This window comes from Alternaria atra (assembly GCF_907166805.1).
Source record: "Alternaria atra isolate CS162 genome assembly, contig: 32, whole genome shotgun sequence".
NCBI classification, from domain to species: Eukaryota; Fungi; Ascomycota; class Dothideomycetes; order Pleosporales; family Pleosporaceae; genus Alternaria; species Alternaria atra.
The window spans coordinates 1,789,817-1,808,006 of NW_025091331.1; the positions used below are offsets into that span (position 1 = coordinate 1,789,817).

General features: G+C 51.0%; 8 protein-coding genes across 8 annotated transcripts; 3 read left to right on the forward strand and 5 right to left on the reverse strand.

Annotated features, from left to right (window-relative positions):
• Window positions 1-31: 31 nt before the first annotated feature.
• On the reverse strand, window positions 32-715 carry ALTATR162_LOCUS10356 (uncharacterized protein; the record flags this gene model as incomplete). The annotated part of the gene is made up of 1 exon (XM_043317992.1): window positions 32-715. The coding sequence occupies one exon, from the start codon at window positions 713-715 to the stop codon at window positions 32-34; it is 684 nt and encodes a 227-aa protein (XP_043173927.1).
• A 215-nt stretch (window positions 716-930) lies between these two features.
• On the forward strand, window positions 931-3,075 carry ALTATR162_LOCUS10357 (uncharacterized protein; the record flags this gene model as incomplete). The annotated part of the gene is made up of 5 exons (XM_043317993.1): window positions 931-1,147; window positions 1,210-1,312; window positions 1,366-1,872; window positions 2,297-2,399; window positions 2,452-3,075. 5 exons carry the CDS (start codon window positions 931-933, stop codon window positions 3,073-3,075), a joined length of 1,554 nt encoding a protein of 517 aa, XP_043173928.1.
• A 2,551-nt stretch (window positions 3,076-5,626) lies between these two features.
• Window positions 5,627-5,953, reverse strand: ALTATR162_LOCUS10358 (uncharacterized protein; the record flags this gene model as incomplete). The annotated part of the gene is made up of 1 exon (XM_043317994.1): window positions 5,627-5,953. The coding sequence occupies one exon, from the start codon at window positions 5,951-5,953 to the stop codon at window positions 5,627-5,629; it is 327 nt and encodes a 108-aa protein (XP_043173929.1).
• A 209-nt stretch (window positions 5,954-6,162) lies between these two features.
• On the reverse strand, window positions 6,163-7,419 carry ALTATR162_LOCUS10359 (uncharacterized protein; the record flags this gene model as incomplete). Its single annotated transcript, XM_043317995.1, has 1 exon — window positions 6,163-7,419. The coding sequence occupies one exon, from the start codon at window positions 7,417-7,419 to the stop codon at window positions 6,163-6,165; it is 1,257 nt and encodes a 418-aa protein (XP_043173930.1).
• A 1,513-nt stretch (window positions 7,420-8,932) lies between these two features.
• Window positions 8,933-10,848, reverse strand: ALTATR162_LOCUS10360 (uncharacterized protein; the record flags this gene model as incomplete). Its single annotated transcript, XM_043317996.1, has 6 exons — window positions 8,933-10,068; window positions 10,119-10,403; window positions 10,453-10,545; window positions 10,612-10,617; window positions 10,671-10,715; window positions 10,767-10,848. The coding sequence occupies 6 exons, from the start codon at window positions 10,846-10,848 to the stop codon at window positions 8,933-8,935; spliced, it is 1,647 nt and encodes a 548-aa protein (XP_043173931.1).
• A 375-nt stretch (window positions 10,849-11,223) lies between these two features.
• On the forward strand, window positions 11,224-12,082 carry ALTATR162_LOCUS10361 (uncharacterized protein; the record flags this gene model as incomplete). The annotated part of the gene is made up of 2 exons (XM_043317997.1): window positions 11,224-11,305; window positions 11,433-12,082. The coding sequence occupies 2 exons, from the start codon at window positions 11,224-11,226 to the stop codon at window positions 12,080-12,082; spliced, it is 732 nt and encodes a 243-aa protein (XP_043173932.1).
• A 1,387-nt stretch (window positions 12,083-13,469) lies between these two features.
• Window positions 13,470-14,555, reverse strand: ALTATR162_LOCUS10362 (uncharacterized protein; the record flags this gene model as incomplete). The annotated part of the gene is made up of 2 exons (XM_043317998.1): window positions 13,470-14,265; window positions 14,323-14,555. 2 exons carry the CDS (start codon window positions 14,553-14,555, stop codon window positions 13,470-13,472), a joined length of 1,029 nt encoding a protein of 342 aa, XP_043173933.1.
• A 1,291-nt stretch (window positions 14,556-15,846) lies between these two features.
• Window positions 15,847-17,573, forward strand: ALTATR162_LOCUS10363 (uncharacterized protein; the record flags this gene model as incomplete). The annotated part of the gene is made up of 4 exons (XM_043317999.1): window positions 15,847-16,302; window positions 16,351-16,511; window positions 16,564-16,900; window positions 16,962-17,573. 4 exons carry the CDS (start codon window positions 15,847-15,849, stop codon window positions 17,571-17,573), a joined length of 1,566 nt encoding a protein of 521 aa, XP_043173934.1.
• Window positions 17,574-18,190: the final 617 nt, after the last annotated feature.

The window sequence follows — 18,190 nt, forward strand, 5'->3', positions numbered from 1 at the left end:
GGCTTATACCACATGCGTGCTTGCTACGACTTTAAAAGAACTCAAATCCATTCCACCATATGTACCCAAACACAGCGGCCGCGCTGGTGGCCGCAAAAGGCAGACTCATCTCCACAACGCTCCAGATCCAGAGCGTGCCAATTGGAGGCGCCGACTTCATAACATGGAAATAGCCATGCTTATTGCCTGCGTATACCAAGTAGCACCCTGCCACGATAGAACCTCCGAAAAACGTAGCGTCTCGAAGTGTGGGGAATCGGTGTGAGAAGTCGACGTGGGTGAGGTAGACTGCTAAGAAGAATATGGGCCACGCTGTCAGTGCTCGCCATAGGATCTCATTCCAGAGTATATCCTCTCGGTATTGGCTGTATACGAGGACATCGAGCGTGAGATGGAGTGCTGCCATGGAGATGGAGTAGAGGATGGAGTCCCCGAGGGGACCGATTGGAGGACCATCGTCGGGCGAGGCGGAAGCGGAAGTTACTGGCACTTTAACAACTCGCTGTTTACCGTTTATCTTGTCTAGTTCCCTCTGCCTTTCTTCAGCCAAGTCGAATAGCGTCTTGCCTGTTGGCTTGGAAAAGTCGGGATGCTTCAAAATCATCTCGACGCCTTCTTCATCGATTTCGTTGGTGGGCTGGAAGCCGCTTCCAGCACCATTTGCATTTGTTTTGGATTCCTTTGCGCGTCGCTCTTTCCTGTTGCCGGCAGACATGGTGGTGGATGTGAAGGGGAGTGTGAGGGTACCAAGGTAGGGTTGAACACGTCGCGTGTTGGCTCTAAAGAATCTCGAACATGACGTGGGTCAAAGCTCGTTCCAGGACCTCAATGGCTTCCAATGCCGACGCACTACCTCCCCTAACTTCAGTTGGAAGACAGCAATTCCGATTCTAACATATCCACCGTGTACCCTGTGTACGATTACTGAAGATGAATTGGACTGTCTGGGCATCGGTGCCTGTCCTTATTTTCGTTTTCTGGATGTATACCAGCACCCTCGGCGCATCATTTCCCACATTGCAAAACAAACGCATACTACTGCTGATAGCGCATCCTGACGATGAGGCCATGTTCTTTGCACCGACTTTACTCGCATTGACGCGTCCAGAACGCGGGAATCACGTCAAGATACTGTGTTTGAGTAGCGGTATGACATGCAGAGATCCCGCGTACTCAAAAGCGCAACAACTAATCTCAATCGTACAACAGGGGATGCCGATGGTCTGGGCGAGATTCGCAAGAAAGAGCTGGTCAAAAGTGGGCTGCAGCTGGGAATCGGAAGCAAGGAGGACATTCTCGTCGTGGAAGACAAGTACGCACTGCAATGCAACGCTGAACGGCTGTGACATGCTGATCATTGCTCAGGAACTTCCCAGACTCCATGACAGTAACATGGCACCCTCGTCTAATCTCCAATCTACTTACCACCGCCTTCGCTCCAAACATGACATCAATCTCTTCCAAGGAGGCACCGCAGGCGACCGTCGACGCTATAATCACATTTGACGCACACGGCGTCTCCGACCACCCCAATCACAAATCGCTCCACGACGGAGCGCATACATTTCTAAAGGCACTTATGCACCGACACAGTGGGTGGGAGTGCCCTGTCAAGTTGTACACCCTCACCACTACCTCCATATTCCGTAAATATCTTAGCTTGTTGGATGCGCCCATTACAATCATTGGCGCAGTCGTCCGAAAGAAGGAGCTCGGAGGCTTTCCCACTCCACTCTTATTCGTCAGCTCACCGGTCGGTTACAGGACTGCTCAGAAAGCCATGACCACGGCACATGAAAGTCAAATGCGCTGGTTCCGTTGGGGCTGGATTTCCCTGTCGCGCTACATGGTACTCAACGACTTGAAGAAGGAGTAGTTGTTGTGATATGAAGAAGGCCGTCCGAAATATATTTGAGCCATTTCTATCCCGGATCCCAGTTTGGTTTTGATGAGGTGACAAACTGCCACATATGCGGTGTGGCTGACGAACGGACAAAGAACACCTCAGCGCAATCTCCGGACCCTGAATTCGTGCAACAGACCCAGAAAGGCAACTGGCGGAACACGGCAACAATGCCGCGGCGAAAAGGCTCCACCATTCGTCGTGCCTAAGGAACATACGGATACGCGGCCTTGGAGGTCCGTGTGACTTTTGACGTGCGTCTTGCATTACACAAGGGGCGTAAATTGTAATTGTGCTCAGAGCCTGCTCATTCTCCCAACTTTAGCATGGATTGTAGCACGACTTGCCCATGCGATACCCATAAGTATTACACGTTCCCTTGACAAACAGCAGAAAGACTGCGGCTTGCTTTTCCAGCTCGCGTTCTGCGTATATTGCGCAGCAGGCAGCAAAGTGCGCCGGCGAAGAAACCCACAGCAACCGAAAAGTGTCAACCGTAAGCCGGACGCAGATCTCTCAAATAACCTCAACTGATGCGTTGGTCTCAGAAGAACCGCTCTCAAAAGCCTGTCCCACGTGCACAAGGTCTGCATACCATGTCTTCTCCGCCTGTACTTCGCCTGCCCGTTGAGCTTCACCTAGAAATAGTCAGTCTTCTCGACCTAAGCAGCAAAGTCAATCTGGCTTTTACGACTCGCTATTTCAAATCTATCATTCCCCCACCGACGCATGTCGAGTTCCTGGCTGCCGAAGGAACTACTTGGGCAAAAGCCAGACAGCTCTATACCTGCAAAGGCTGCATCCGCTTCCACCATTGGAAAAACTTCGCCGATGACATGAGAAAAGGGAAGTGGTGTCGCAGTGGCACACAGGCACATGCAAGATTCTGTCTCAAATGCGGGGTAAGAGATGCGCTGTACGCCCCAGGCACACTGCTTACAATCTGCAATCGGGTCAATGTGCTGTGCAGTCTCTGCGAAATCCTCACAGATCAGATTGGCGATCGTGATGGTAGGTGTGCTGCTTGTTCTCCGGGCCCATCGCGCAATCGCAACTGTGGCTACTTCAACAACGATGATGACGATGACTGGAGGCCAGAACGTGCGTCTGATCGAAATCACCTACGAGATATGTACGACTGGTCTGAAGAGGGACGCCTTCACAGGTACTAAGACCATGAGCTCTGCCAACGACCATGGATAGGCAGTATGCTGTTGGTTGCAGCCGAAAACAATCACATCCCTACGCAGCAAGCAGGGGCATTTCACGGCCACGATACTGCTCTTGCATAAGACCACGACTTTCTGTAAAGGCCAACATTGCTGTGTTTTTGGCGTTGCTCCATCTTCACGTTTGCCGCTGTGTTCACCAATAGACCGTTCGCAAATGGTTCTTTACTGTACCACGTCATGGCTGCTGGCAATGTTTACACATGGCCTACGAATCTTAAGTTGTTGAACACACGATCCAGATCCAGACCTTCACAGTTCACAGATCCACGCTCAATCTACCAGGAAGAAACAAAGGTCCTCAATGCACACAAGTTCACCGCTTACTAGTCGTGTACATTTCAATTTCCAGATCTTGTACAAGCTTAACCTCTATATACTGAATATGCCGGACCCAGGGAAACCCGCTCCTAAATCTCCTTTGCTAGCAATCTCCGGCTCTACACCCCAACGACCTCAGAATCTAAAGCGACGCATCTCTTCCGACTTCAATACATTTTTGGCAGCTCTTCCCATACGAAGGGCAGCCCCGCAACCCAGTTCTACCCTACGATCGAGCACGGCACTCGGAGAAGGCGTGGTTGTACGACGAGTTATTGTTGGTACCAATCCACAGGTTGTCCAACAACTACCAGTCATTCAAGTACAGGTTCCATCTTTCTCCGAACCCAGCCAGCCTTGTTCCTATGATTCCAGTAATTACCACTCGTTTTCCAGCATTGAACGCCCACGCTGCAACTTCTGCGGTATGCGACCCCTAAAGTCACCTTCCAGCGAGCCATGCAACGAGTGTCGGTCTCGAAGTGCGCTCTCTCACATGAGATCAGCTTTCGGGCGGAAACCAGGCCTGCAGGCCAAGAAGGATGCAATATTCCAAAGCCCGTCTCTTCCACAGCACAGTTCGTCGTCCGAAGAGGGCCCGCGTATAGTGCCTCCTGAAGTCGCAGCGAAAAGGATAGGCAATCTCCCAAGGAGGGCAGCACTACCTGTTCCCCGGCCTGGTGCTGTCAACAATAGTATGGACCCGCCTCCTGACCGGCGGATCTCGCAGTCGCCAGAACATAGAACGATTACCGTGAGCGCGGATGTTCCCCGGCGGCGGAAAAGTGCTCTTGAGCGCAACGAAGTAAGGCCAATAAGTCCTAAACTGCATTATCACCATGGCTTACCCAACTCAAAGGACCACCCCTACGTTCTTCGAAGTGAAGTGTCTCAGCATCTAGACGACATTCGTGCCGGCGAACCAAGCCCACTAGTTGACTTTGCCCGCGCTGCGCGTCTCAAAAAAGCTTCAGACCGGACGATAGACTTCTCTGAGACAGTCTTCTATGGTCAGAAGTTTTCTGCAGCTTTCACTGATACTCCAGAGCAACGTCGGTCGCTGCAACCACCGCGCAGTAATTTCGTCGTTGAGGGCTATCTGGATACACGCGGACATGTCGTTGTTGAAAGTCCGCGTCCTGAGCAGCGACCTAGCATCGACGCACAGTTGTATGACAGTAATGGATACCCCGGACACGTACCAGAGCGACCACAGCAAAACTCACGAGCTTCGAGGCGATCAGGAAACAATCGTCATCATACAAGACGAACAAAATCAAGAGCAGGATCTAGTATAAACGATCAACGACCGGACTTCCAGGAAGAACCCGCTGAGGATGTCATACCCAGACTACGAGGTGGTAGTGGAAGAGAAGAGCATGTACATGATGGCGGTTGTGGTCTAATGCTCAAACAGCTGCTACTTACTTGTCACAGGCCTAGTCATGGCTATACCACTGATTTAGGCGGCAGTGACGAGAACCTGCCACCAGCGAGAACTCCGAACCCGGCCGAAGTTTTACGGGCTCTAAGAAGGGCTCATGGTATATCGCATCCTCCCAAAGGTATTTCGAGACGTGACAGAAGTCAAGGGACACCAAGGACGGGCATATCTGCAGCTGGCAGTGGAGACGTCACTAATCTACCACTATCACGCACAGCAAGTTTCGCAGCTACCCACCCGCAGCCTCGCTCTATGTTCTCCTATCTATCAACATTCGCTCGTCACGCAGTTCCTTCAGTCCATAGTCCTGCCTTATCTACAAACGTTGCAGTACACTTTATTACGCAACCACCTCTTGTCAGCCTTAGGCGGCGCTGGTTCACCTTCTACTCTACAAGACCATGAACGCCTCCCACCAACATTATTCTGGCTCGCAGGTGGTCGAGGTAAACCAATTACCGTTGCTAGCTGGAAGAGTCAGAGGCCTAAAAAGAGAATGAGCGGGTTGCATGGTATGGCCCTTCATGGGCTGGACGCAGGTACTGAGTACAGGAAGAAGAAAAGCACAAGAGATAACTGCACCGGCACAGGAATCTTGGGGAAAATGCCAGTTATACCTGAAGCAAACAAATCCATTACGAGAGAGAAGGCAGAGGGCGTGAAGTCAAATGAGACTCATTCTTCGAGGTCCTCAGTCTCACCAAGGAGTAGTATGAAGAGCCACAACAGTCAGTCCTCAGGATTGAGCAAATCTGCTACTGCAGGTAGCGAAGCACAAAGAGAGTCGCCCTTGGATTCGGTACCTGAAGATGCTGCTGCTGCGGCGGCGGTGGCGGCAGACTCATCACAGCTACTGCCGCAGCTGCAGAAGACAAGCCTGTAGACACCCCAGAGGAAGACGCTCCTCTTGTCGACGATCCACAGCGAGAGCTTACGGGTATTGGTCTCCAAACGGAAGTGTCGGCTTCGCATGGAAACGAGAACGTTGGACAAGCGGCGGAAAACGGAGATGATGGGGCGAATATACAGAATGGTGGAGTACTGAAGCGTGCACATGCCCAGGATGATTAGTACCTAAATATATGGGCACCGTAAGATGGTGTTGCTGTATCATGATTGGCACAGCTTCAAAGTACTTGAGATAGTAGCCACAATACCTAAGCATATTACATCTCGTAGCTGCACTTGTGCTTTTCAATGTGGCTGCAAACGCCCCCATCTAATCTTCAAAGCTCTGTATCATACAACATATCCCACCTCACCATCTAACTCATCAAGCCATGGACTTGCTCTCCACTCAACGTAGTCTTAGCAGCCGGTCTTTTCCCTGCGACCTTTTTAGATGTAGGCGCACTTGTTCTCCTACCACCCGCCGCAGGCCTATTGGCACTCGTACTTCCGCTGCCTCCACTCCTCTGCGCCTCAACAGCAGCTTCATGTTCGATCTTACTAACCGCCCTCGTAATTGCCATGCTATACCCGCCGATCCACTCACTCCAACTCTGCTTCCCGTCGCTATTATCAACAGCGACCTCCATGTTTGAACTCATGCTCCTCTTCGGTTTGGATGTAGCTGCAGAAGAAGATTTGGAAGCAGAAACTTTGGTGGTCTTGGCGTTAGACTGGTGTTGTGGTGAAGAAGCGTTGTTGTCGGCGCGCAGTGCAGCAGCAGCGCGTCGCTGTTCGAGGAAAGACCTGGCAACGTTCTGCGCGGCGGAAACACCTGATTTAATGGTTTTGACGTCCTCGAGGTTGACGTTTGCGGGGATTGGGATACGGTAGCTTCCCGATAGGGTAACTTGTCTGTCTGTACCAGCACTCGTTCCTGATGCACCCCTATCGATTTCCTCGACATACTCTGTTCCTCCACTTGTGGCTCCTCTCGTGCGCGGATGGAAGTGTTCTAAATCCTGTCTTGCTACCTCCAATTCGCCTTCGAGGCGCACGAGTTCTTCGTCTGCCTCTTCCTCTTCGTCATCATCGTCGACTTCTTGAACTCTAGCATTGCTGTCATTAGCCGTGGTATTAAGTGTGGGAACCTGGGCTGCGGATGAACTTTTTCGACCTTTCCCTCGTCGGCGAGGTGAGCGGCCTGGTCGGGAGTCGGGAATAGCACCTGCTTTGTAGAGCTCTTCGACTTTAGCTTCTAAGCCCCTAACACGAGACTTCAGTGATTCCAGTTCAGACGGTGATGGTACATCTGCTTGGATTTTATTCGTGGCGGTAGACTTTGCAGTGTCCGTAGATGTCGACGTAGGTTCCTTGTTCAACTTTCTAGGTTTCTTTTTCGGCGTCTTCGCCGCCGCTGCAGTAACGTCATCGGTACTTGGTGCTACTGCAGCTTTCTTTGTTGACGATGCTGGAACCTTTGCTGAGGGCTCTTTTGGTAACACTACTCCGCCTGCTGACCCTGCTCTTCCCTGTTCAGTCTGGCTTGGAGTAGTGGCCTTCCTGGACCGTGTCTGCTTAACCGGGGTTGCAGGTGTTGCGTTAGGCCCTGGTGATGATGGCTTGGCTGCCATTGTATCAAACAAACTCCTTCTATGTGAGCATATGAACGTTTGGTGTCGGTCCTTCAGTGTTACGCCTAGTGTCGAAGGTAGGTTAGTGCTTGATTCTTCTGCCGATAGAATCTGAGGCGATACGTGTCGGAATCCTTGTTTAATTAATTGGAAGAAAGCACTATATGCATGGTGCGATACGAAAAGAAAAGTGATAGCGTAGGGCAATCGACGCCAAAGCAAGATATCAAAGTTGGACACAAGCTGAGCACATCTGACGTATTGTGGCGCGCGTACCGGGATCCTGCATCCGGAACCCTGTCCGCGGCACGTCAACGGCGATCAGCTAGGCGTTAGTATGGCTAGAACTTTTAGGTTTCCGACCTTGCGTTCTTCGGTTCACCATGTTTAACGAAAAGACTGAACACTTTTTTGTAAGCTCTAAGGCGTTGTGAGCTTGCTACAACAAAGCGCAATAGAATCTGAAATCTGTAAACAGACAACTTCGAAGTCTACAGTACTATAAAAACTTATAAATTTTCTTACAACAAACTATTCTAGACTGCAGCATCCAATGTAAATTTTAGTAATTTGTTCGTAATGGAGAGAAAGGGAGCATACATACCTAGCTTGCAGAACTTGCCTACCCTCTCCTTCGCGAGAGGACGCCAGATTCTAGAACTAGAAAGGAATAGCTTAGCGGCTTTAGCAATCATTTTGTCCAAGACGTCAGGAGGCTGGACTTTCTAGAGGTTCAGAGTACTGGACATAGTGTAGAGGGTCTGATGTTTTGGACTTTCGAATATGAAAATTTAAATTGCGAATTCCAATTAAACAGCCTCTTAGATTTTTGAGTGAATGTAAGCATCTAGTAAGAAAGAAGGATAACGACTAAGGAACAGACTCTATGGTATCAAATCGATTTATAGTTTGCACACGTGGACTTTTCGAAACGATACACTCTTACCAGACCCTCATCAAGATCACAGATGCACGTCCTAGTGTCAAGCTGCATCATCGCAACCGTTGGTCAAGCATTGGAGTGTAGATATTTTCACGATTCTTGTTGCAGCTAAATACATGCCTGTGCATATCACACCTCTAGTTCCGTAACATAGATCCATCAAAGAAAGCTTGGCTGAGCCACAACAACAGACACACTTGCGAGAGGAGATGATCGAAAATATGGCATATCCTATATTTACCGAGTCCGGAAGGTCTAGGAGGAAGACCGATACTTTTGGAGACGAGCAGCGCCAAGGAACGGCATCGTAATGGGGCATGCAGAAAGAAGCTCATGAAAGGTTCCAAGTCCAGCCACGGACGCCTTGCAACTCGCGCTCGGATGAACAGGGCCGTAGAAAGGGCGATGATTGAGCAGTAGAGCAGCACATCGGAGGACCATCGAATGAAAACAGCTGTAATGAACAGCACAAGCCCAGAAATACAAAGGACGCCACCACGCCATCAAATATGCGTTGCGATCATCCTGCTCACAGCACCGGGGCGAAGTTTAGCCAATGGGTACGCCCACCTAAGACGCAATGGCACGAGCCGGCGCACCTCCACCTCCCCGACGGTTGTTCTTAACGTTCTTGGTAGGCTTTGTGACAGTGCTCCAGCCGTCATCGTCCATAGCCTCGGTAGTAGTGCCCTCAGGTGCTGCGGGTGTGCTGGACTTCCGCCTCCATGAACCCTGTTCAGCCTTTGGTGGGTCGCGAGTAATCTCTTGCGGCTTAACGTCCTTGTCGTGTACGATCTCTCCTTCAGCATCCTCGTCTTGGCCAGCAGAGTTGCCCTCATCAACCCGTTGAAGGATCTCGAAGTTGGACTTGGGCTTCTCCTCGGTACCGTTCTCCTCCTTCTTCGTCGGTGTTGGCTGCGCGGAGTCCTTGGGCGCTGGCTTCTCTGCAGCTTCCTTGGCCTTCTTCTCTTCGCGAGCCTTGTCATCCGCCTCCTTCTTCTGGCGTATAGCTAGCTGCCTCTTCTCCTCGATCTCTTTCTCACGAGCAGCAGTGTCAATGGGACGTGCGGCACCGAATGGGTTGGGCTTATCCGAAGGGGTGGAGGCCTCTTGGGCTGCTGGAGCCTCGGAGACTGTTCGCTTCGCCAGGTTTAAGCGAGGACGGCCGGCCGGTGCAGCCGGCTGCGGTGCTGGCGATGATGGTGTGCTAGCGTCGGGTGTAGATGTGGGCGACTTGACAGCAGGCGCGTCGGGGCGCATCTTGGACCGCCATTGGTTGTCGTTGTCTGCGGCAGTGGGCTGCCTCTCGAATTGCGGTCGCTCCTGGAACTCACGGCGCGGTCCACGGGAACCTTCGGTACCTTGGCCCTCACCCCAGGCTGGGGATTGCCTGCGTCCCTCGCGGGGTCCTCCTTCGAAGCCGCCTCGCGTACGGCCGCCTTCGCTAGGAGCGGGTGCAGCAGATGGCGAGAGGGGTCCTCGGCGCTCCCAGTTGCCAAAGTCGCGGGACTTGCCATCACCCTCGAATGGAGGTGGGCGGCGACGTTCACCTCGCTCGCTGCCGGCATCGGATCCGGCGTCGAAACCACGGTCACGGCCCGCGCCGAAGCCGCCTCGTCCTGAGCTACTGCGCTGGCCAGGGAGATCGGGGAGGGGCCCCTTTCGGGTCCAGTCTGAAATGTCTCGGGCTTCTGGGCGGTCCTTGGCTGCAATAATGTCAGTTGTTTTTTGCGCGTGTGATGGGGATACAACGTACGTGGTTCAGCGACGCTGACGCGGATGTTCCTGCCCTGGAAAGATGTGCCGGACAGGTCGAGAGCCTTCTTCAGGCCATCGACACTGCCGAACTCGACGTATCCAAAACCCTTGGGCTTTCGGTCTAGTTTGTCCTCGACAATGCGTACGTTGGTCACCTCGCAGTCGGCGAAGAAATCGGTTACGTCACCCTCGGTGGCATCGAAAGAGAGGTTGCCCAAGTGGGCCGTGTACGGGGGCTTGGAGGGCATGGGAAGCGCCTCACGAGTTGCGAATCCACGGTCGGCTGCGAAATTGTTAACATATGCAAAGTCATGTAGAGAAGCTGTCCTCACCAAAGCTGCCAGCGCGGTCGGCACCGAAGCCGCTGCCGCCTCCAGAGCCAAAGGTAGGCCTGTCGCCTCCATAGCCAGAGCTTCTACCGGCACCTGTACATGTGTAAGTCTACCGTTGGTTGCATGTTCGCGCGGCGAGTGTTGGTGGGGTATATTTACCAACTCCTGCGAATGTTAGCATGTCAAGCTACTCCAGAACCAGTATGCGTGTAACTCACCAGGCATTGGCGCATCCTCCATTTCGTCGGCCCATGATCCTAGCGCTGCATTCTGTCAGTTCCGTGCGCCCTCGAGGGCAGGTAGGCGGGGCATACATTGGTCTGCTAGGAAGTCTCCCAGGGCCATCTTCTGCTGTTCCTTCTTCTTGGGCGCTGCAAAACACATGTCAGCCATCATCTTGTTGTTTTGGTCGCGGTACAGAGCGGGGCAAAAAAGCCGGCTCGAGTGACGCTTGCAATTTGCGCAACTTACCCATGATTGCGGTTTTGCAGACGTCGCGCGTAGAAATTCCGCACGCTGTCTGGTTTGGCGTTCGAGAGCGTCTTTTACTCTCGGTTTGGGTGGTAGGTGGTTGCGGGGTCTGTCGTTGTTTCGTGTGTGGGGTGAGTTCTTCTTTCCCGAACGGAAATCTTAAGCTGTGCGTCCGTTGGGCCTCGCTTAGTCATCGCTTTTCTTTTGCAACCACGGCATTACGAACGCCGAGCCCTGAATTGTCTTTACCCGAAACTGATTCAGCACCCTCACACGCCGAATCGCATCAATGAAAGAGCGATGAAAGCAAAATATGACCCAGAGCAGGTCACACAACCCCTCGAGGTTACCAGGCAAGCGGCATTGGTTGGCGGAGCCTCAGGTATGCACATTGACGTTTCATCGTTCCACATAATTTCAGACTGTCGTATCTTGTGCTTCAATTCATTCTTGCACGTGGCCTTATCATTATTTCTCACAAATGTATGGTTTTGTCTAATGTGATTCAGCAATCCCTGGTACTGTGATTGGTGCCTTCTACGGTACCGTCCGCACGCAAACTCCGGTTCTTTTCTCCATCGTCTCAGGGGCCCAATGGTTCGCTATTGGCAGCACGTTCTGGGGCATCCGCACGTCTATTCTCAACCACGCTGGCCTACTCAACTGGTGGAACATCACTCGAGGCGCACCTTTCTATCCCCGCAGTGACCTTAACCCAACTACTTCTGACAAGGTTCGCGCGTCAGCCATCGCTGGTGGCCTCACCGGGTTCAATCTTGGACTTCTGTTTCGCGGCCCTCGAAATGTCATCCCAGGTACTATCATGTTCACCTTGTTCGGCTGGGCGGGCCAACATGGGTACAACTATCTCGATGCTAGAAACTCCAGCGAACTTCGGGAACAGGCTGAGCTGAGAGCGAGAGGTGAAGACAAGCCCAAAGAGAACTTCATGCACAAGATTGCAAAGAGCAAGTGGAGCCCCATGCAAGTCTTGTCTGACGACGACTACGAGAACATGATGCAGGAAAAGCTTCTACGGGTCGAAGCCCAGATTGCAGTAATTGACGATAAGATTGATGCATTCAGAAAGCAGGCGTTTGAGTTGGAGGCGCAGCGGAAGATGAAAGAGATGCAAGAGCTGGGACAAAACTCCAAGTGAGAGGATGACTAATTAGCCATCAAAGTTGTCGAATTGAGATCTGGATCGCGTACTGTAAGAGAATTTCCGTGTCTCTTTCCTTTGTAAATTTTAAGTGTCAATCTCTTTCTCTTGCACATTAAGTGATCGATTTTTGTGAGAAAAAGACCATGTTCATTGTGTGAGAATGCCTGCTCAGCAAATTGCACAGCTTGTCTTGCTCTATGTTACTGCCATTTCGCCGACAGCTCATCTCACTCATCGTTTCGCTTACTTTTCTTGACTCTCATTTTTAACGATTGTACATAAACGTCTGGCTATCTGACTTCATTGCCTTTGTACTCCTAATCAATATCCTCAAGATGTGGCTTTAGTGCGGAAAGGGGCCGGAACTCGAAGTTGGACTATGCACGAACCCAGCTATCTCAACGGCCTTATAGCTGACGTTTAGTAGCTGCACAATACCTACGCATTACCATGGCTGTTTTAACAACCAGCGCCGTCTCAATCCACTCTCGGAGACTACACAATAGTGATAGGACTGTGTCTTAAAACCACAACCATCAAGCTGTGGAGGCCTTCCCCGAGCTCATCGTCATTCCCGCCATCATCACTCTCGCTTCTCAGAAGCGCTCCGACCTTCCGCCATCGCACAAACACCCAGATATCCAAACACGCACACCCACGTCTATTTCCCGCTCTCTTCAGGCTCCAATCAGCTCACCTCCAATCCCGCCTTCACTCCGCCCCAAGTCCTACCCTACACTCCCAACTTTCTCCCCCTATATATACCATCAGAATACCGAATCTTCCATCAACAAGCAGCTTTAGCTGAGTTTCGCAAGGAGCGACCAAGAAACGAAGTCCGCAACCACAATATTAACGACTTCAAGGAACCTTGGTTAATCGTTCCACACCGAAGCTCATCTGAGTTCGCTTGTTCGAACCGCCCTGCCTCCAGTAACATCCAGACACTAGGAGGATACAACAGGGAAACAATGTCTGGAAACGAAAAATGGCCCCCTTGATGGGTCCATTAGACGTCGCCTTATCCCGCTTCACGGGATAAGGTGCTTTTTTGCCCTTTTGCGTTTTTTTTGTAGCGTTATGTTGTTCTTCTATAGTTGCCGTACCAAGGCAAGTATTTTGCTTTAGAGAGGAGCTTGTAAGATCAGAAGTGCGGGATTGGCAATATTTTAGTCGCGTGCATAATAGAATAATGCATCAAAGTAAGTGAGAAGGGTACGCAACAGCTACAGGGATATAAGGCTGCAAGAAAGTTGTTCAAAAGAAGTTTTAAATGCAGAGACATTAGTTAGCAAAACACCTGTGAAATGAAAGCAGTAAAATGTTGTTTCAAGCGCTGCAGCTTCACGCCTTGATTCTGTAGCTTAGACCATGATATCTACTACTGCTTAACATCAATCGGCTTACCACCTTGCTCACCACTCTTCAAGCAGCTCTCCAAGATCTCCAGGTCCTTCAGTGCCTCCTCAGGACTTTGCATCTCGTTCCGCTTTCCTTGCTCTAGACTCTTGGCCCAGGCCTTGATTTCCTGGTTCACTCCATTGCCCTCATCTGGGAACTCTTTCGTCTCTGGATCCTTTCCGTCTTTGGTGATGGTAACCTTGCCACGAGCACAGTGTACTGAGCCCTTTTCGCATGCAATGAGGTACTCAGACCCTGTGTCGGTTGTGCCGAAGCTGATCGAGAGGGTACCAGACGAACCATTGTCGAGCTGCATTGTAGCATTGACAGTGTCAAGTGGGGGGAGATGCTCCTGGAGCTGTGCAGTGAACGCGCTGACTCTCTTGATTTTCTGGCCACCGCCTTGTAGTAAAAGACGGGTCGCAGCCACAAAATGCACACCACCGTCAAGCACGAAGCCGCCTTGGTAGTCAGGCTTCTTACGCCATTCTGTCTCGTAGTACTTGCTGCCTGCCTGGACCATAGCAGCAACACGTACGCGGAAGGTAAGAATGCGGCCCAAAGAAGCGATCTGCTCTGAACCCCAGACATAGGAGTCTATAAAGCGGAAGTTCTCTGCTACAGTGTAGGTCGCAGAGGTATTGGATGAATCCTGGGTCCATGAGAGTAACTCTTGGGCGGTGGCTAGGTCTTTCGCGATAGGCTTCTCGGCCAACACATGTTTGCCGGCTGCGAGGGCTTTCTTGATGTAGTCTGGTTGAGCTAGGATTGGTAGTCTAGGTTGTGCTTTGTCAGTGGATCGTGTTCTATACTTTGACAAGTAGTATACGCACGCGATGACCACACCCTTTACATCATCCCTCTTCAGTAAGTCTTCGAATGTTTTGCCATCTTGGTCGTCGCTGTAGAGCTCCACGTCGGACAGCTTCTCCGATAAAGCTTTTGCCGATTTGAGTGACCGCGAGTAAACCGCTTTCAAGCTCAATGACGGTGTGTCTTGAATAGCGGGTAAGTGTTCTTCTTTGGCGAAGATACCGCTGCCGATGATAGCTATACCAATAGACATCTTGATGAAAATTTCGCAAGTTGGTGGCACAGGAAGTTTTGGAGGATTTCAAAAAGCTCACTTTTCTCAACTTATGTCTTCTTGTCCACGGCTGTACTGCGGTTAAATGGCAATTGTAGTGGAGGACGTAGTGCTTTCTTCCAATAGCAAATACGCCATGACCCGTCGCGGGGTATATGTCGCTGCCCCACGATGGCGATGACGTCGGGCACCATACTGAATAGAGCTAAGGGCGACAAATCCCTAGGTTCCCAAATTCGTTGCAGTCAACTTTCTCATCAACATTGACTTTCAACGAGACTCAACGCGCATTTGTCCAGCTTTGTCGTATGATCGACGCGACATTAATGCATAAGACGTCGCGCATTGTACACACGATCATCACGCAGGTTGTCTTCGGCAGTCGACGCGAAACGCGTAGATCTCTTTACCCACGCACGAACGCGCAAGCTATTCTGACGATAGTTGCAGAGCAACCTAAAATTATGAAGGCCTTCACGATCATTAGAAAGTATTTATCCACTCCACTTCCCGCCTGAGATAGACTGGACTCGGAATGTGGAGACAACTGTATCATCCGTTCCGCGATCAAACACCATGTACGCGCCATCGGATCTGTCTATCACCCTCCAGCTTGTGATAAAAGTAAAACTGCTTCGACAGGATCATACGCTGGCGCGCTACAGCGGCGGCTGAGAATGCTGGTGATGATGTTTCTGACGGAATGTCGGCGTTCTCAAAGCGAGTCGCATTGTTTGGCACGCGTCCACAGCCAACCAGCAATGACCGGATAGTTAAACATGCTGCTAGCTGAACACGATGACCATGTCTTTATTCAGAAGATGCATTTCTTAACTCATAGGAGCTGGCTCGCAATTGGACATATCAATCTCTGAGAAGTTCCGACATACTGAAACATGCTATGTTGGATGTCGCGTTCGGCTAGACGTGGTCATGCTTCGGCAGTTGCCCCATGTAAGGCGTTGATCAACGGGCATGGTTATTATAGGGCTTTGTCTCGAATGCTTCAGTGGGGTTTCGATAGTATCAGGCTACCCTTGATGCCTCCGACGTCGTGCCTGAGGGCGCTGTGGTGATAAAGAAGGTCGACCCAAAGAACTCCTCATCCAGAGCTGGTCTCGTTGTCTCACTGTCGCTTTATTCACTGTACATTCTTTATATCCTCTTATTCGACGCAGCGCGTTCGATAAGACTGCCGGCAGTCCGCTACGTTCTTTCCACTCATCATATTCCCTCGTCCACGTTTGGGAGCTATCTCAGTGCCGCTAAGATGGGTTTCGGTATTCTAGAAGACCGTCACATGGCTGCCCCTCCAGGGACATCTACCATCAACGACTCTGGACCTGCTCTGGACTCCAAGGTGGCTTCAAGCGAACTTAAGCGCGATGGCGACATCATCCTGCAGCCACAACCCTCGAACAGCCCTAACGATCCGCTTAATTGGTCACCTAGCAGGAAAGAGTGCATAATGATTCTTCTTGCTTTCAGTTCAGGTGTAACGACATCTCTCGGGCCAATGGTGACGCCTGCCCTCCCGCTCATTGCCATGAAATACAACGTCAGCATTGATATGGTAGCGAGTCTTGTCATTGGTTTCCTTGCTTTCTGGATCGGGTTCACGACATTCTTCACAGCTGCTGGAGCAAACATCTGGGGCAAGCGTCCATTCTTTATCATTTCCACCGTGATTCTTCTTGCAACGAACGTATGGGGATTTTTCACCAAGGTGTGTATCAAAAGATAAGATAGGTTGTTCTCCGTTGATGAGATATAGTCCTTTGTCTCTCTAGCTGTTATGCGAGTCGTTCAAGGTATCGCATCAGCACCTCTCGAGACACTCGTCACTTCCACGGTCTCCGATATGTACTTTGTACACCAACGTGGTACTCGTATCGCAGTCTGGGGTTGTATGCTAGCTTCTGGTGTGCTTCTTGGGTATGTGGCTTTCCATTTTAATCGTTACATCCACGTGCTGATCCTACCTCAGCCAGACGATCGCTGGTGCAATCATCCAGAACATCTCTTTCGAGGCGACATTTGGTATCTCGGCCCTGATCTTTATCCCCATCCTCTTCGGCATGTACTTCTTCGTCGTCGAAACCACCTACTACGGCCCGCGGCCCACTATGGACAAACTTGGATTCGACGAGAAACACAAATCCGTATTTGAGCTTGAAGACGAAAGGGAGCCATATCGCAGTCAACTGGCGCTGTTCCGTGGTCGTTTGTCGCCAGAGTCATTCTGGAAGAACGCTTGGAAGCCTGTACCATTGATCGCCTTTCCAGCAGTACTCTTCAGTACAATCGTGTACGGGTCTTACTTTGTGCGTTAAACTTTCCAAACTGCGCGCGAAGCATATACTAATCTTCGTCCTTCACTCCTAGACTTGGCTGCTCACTATCTCTGTTCTCTCTGTCAATATCTTCTCGGCGCCACCGTATATGCTGAACCCGGCACAAGTCGGTCTTACCAATCTGCCTCTTCTTGTCGTCGCTCTCATCGGCTCACCCCTCTCAGGCTGGACAGCCGATGCCCTCGCCAAATTCATGGCTCGCCGCAACAAAGGCGTTTTCGAACCCGAATTCCGCCTGACTCTCATGATCCCCGCTGTCATCTTCGCCACAATCGGCTTCCTCGGCTTCGGAATGAGTATTTCAGCTGGCTATCCCATCGTCTGGCCCTTGGTCTTCATGTCCATTCACTCGCTTTCTGTACCGTTTGCCTCAACAGCCAGTCTGACTTATGTCATTGATTGTCATCCCAAGGACGCGAATCAGGCTTTTGTCACTATCAACTTTACCAAAGCGGTGTTCACATTTATTGCGACGACGTATGCGAATGGTATCATGGCGAACATTGGGCCGCGCGCTGTCTTTGACGGAATCACAGTTATCAACCTGGGGGTCTGTGCGCTTACTATTCCGGCCTATGTGTTTGGAAAGAGGTTTAGAAGTTTGGTTGCGCGGAGCTCGTTCGGCAAGAAGCTATCAGGCTAGAGGCTGGGAGTTGTGTATCTTTACTGTGACAGTAACGGGCCCAGCTCAGGAAGAAATGGTGATGAAAGGCGCAGTTTTACGAATACCCACAGTCGTTATAGGTTTGACTTATACAATTGAAATGAGTTCACGACATGATTTACCAAGCCTCGTATTATCTGGGCACACTAATCCATTAGGAGTTGACCCGAGAACAAGACATAGGCTGCGAAGATACACATGGTGACCTGAGATGCATGCGGTATCGCCGCCTACTTTGCACCGAAGAGAGCATCACTCTGCATTGAGGAAAACGGTGCAAGGTCAGATAGATGAACTTTTTGGAATTGAAGGAGATTCATGGGTATCGTTAATCTATACCATCTCGAGGCGGTCAAAACGCCGATTGCGACTTTTGTATAGTCCTTATCGCATACCTCCCAAATGTCTCCTGGCGTGAATATGTACGCACGCACTGCGCTCCATGATGTTTTAACATGAAACTTTTACTTCCACGACACTTCTCAACAATGTCGCTACCTTCCTCGTCGCTCGACTGACAACCAGTGTCGTGAGGCATGTCTCCGTATTCCGGTGCTCGGGTCTTAGCGAGCGTCGTCTGCGTGACGCGGGCGCAG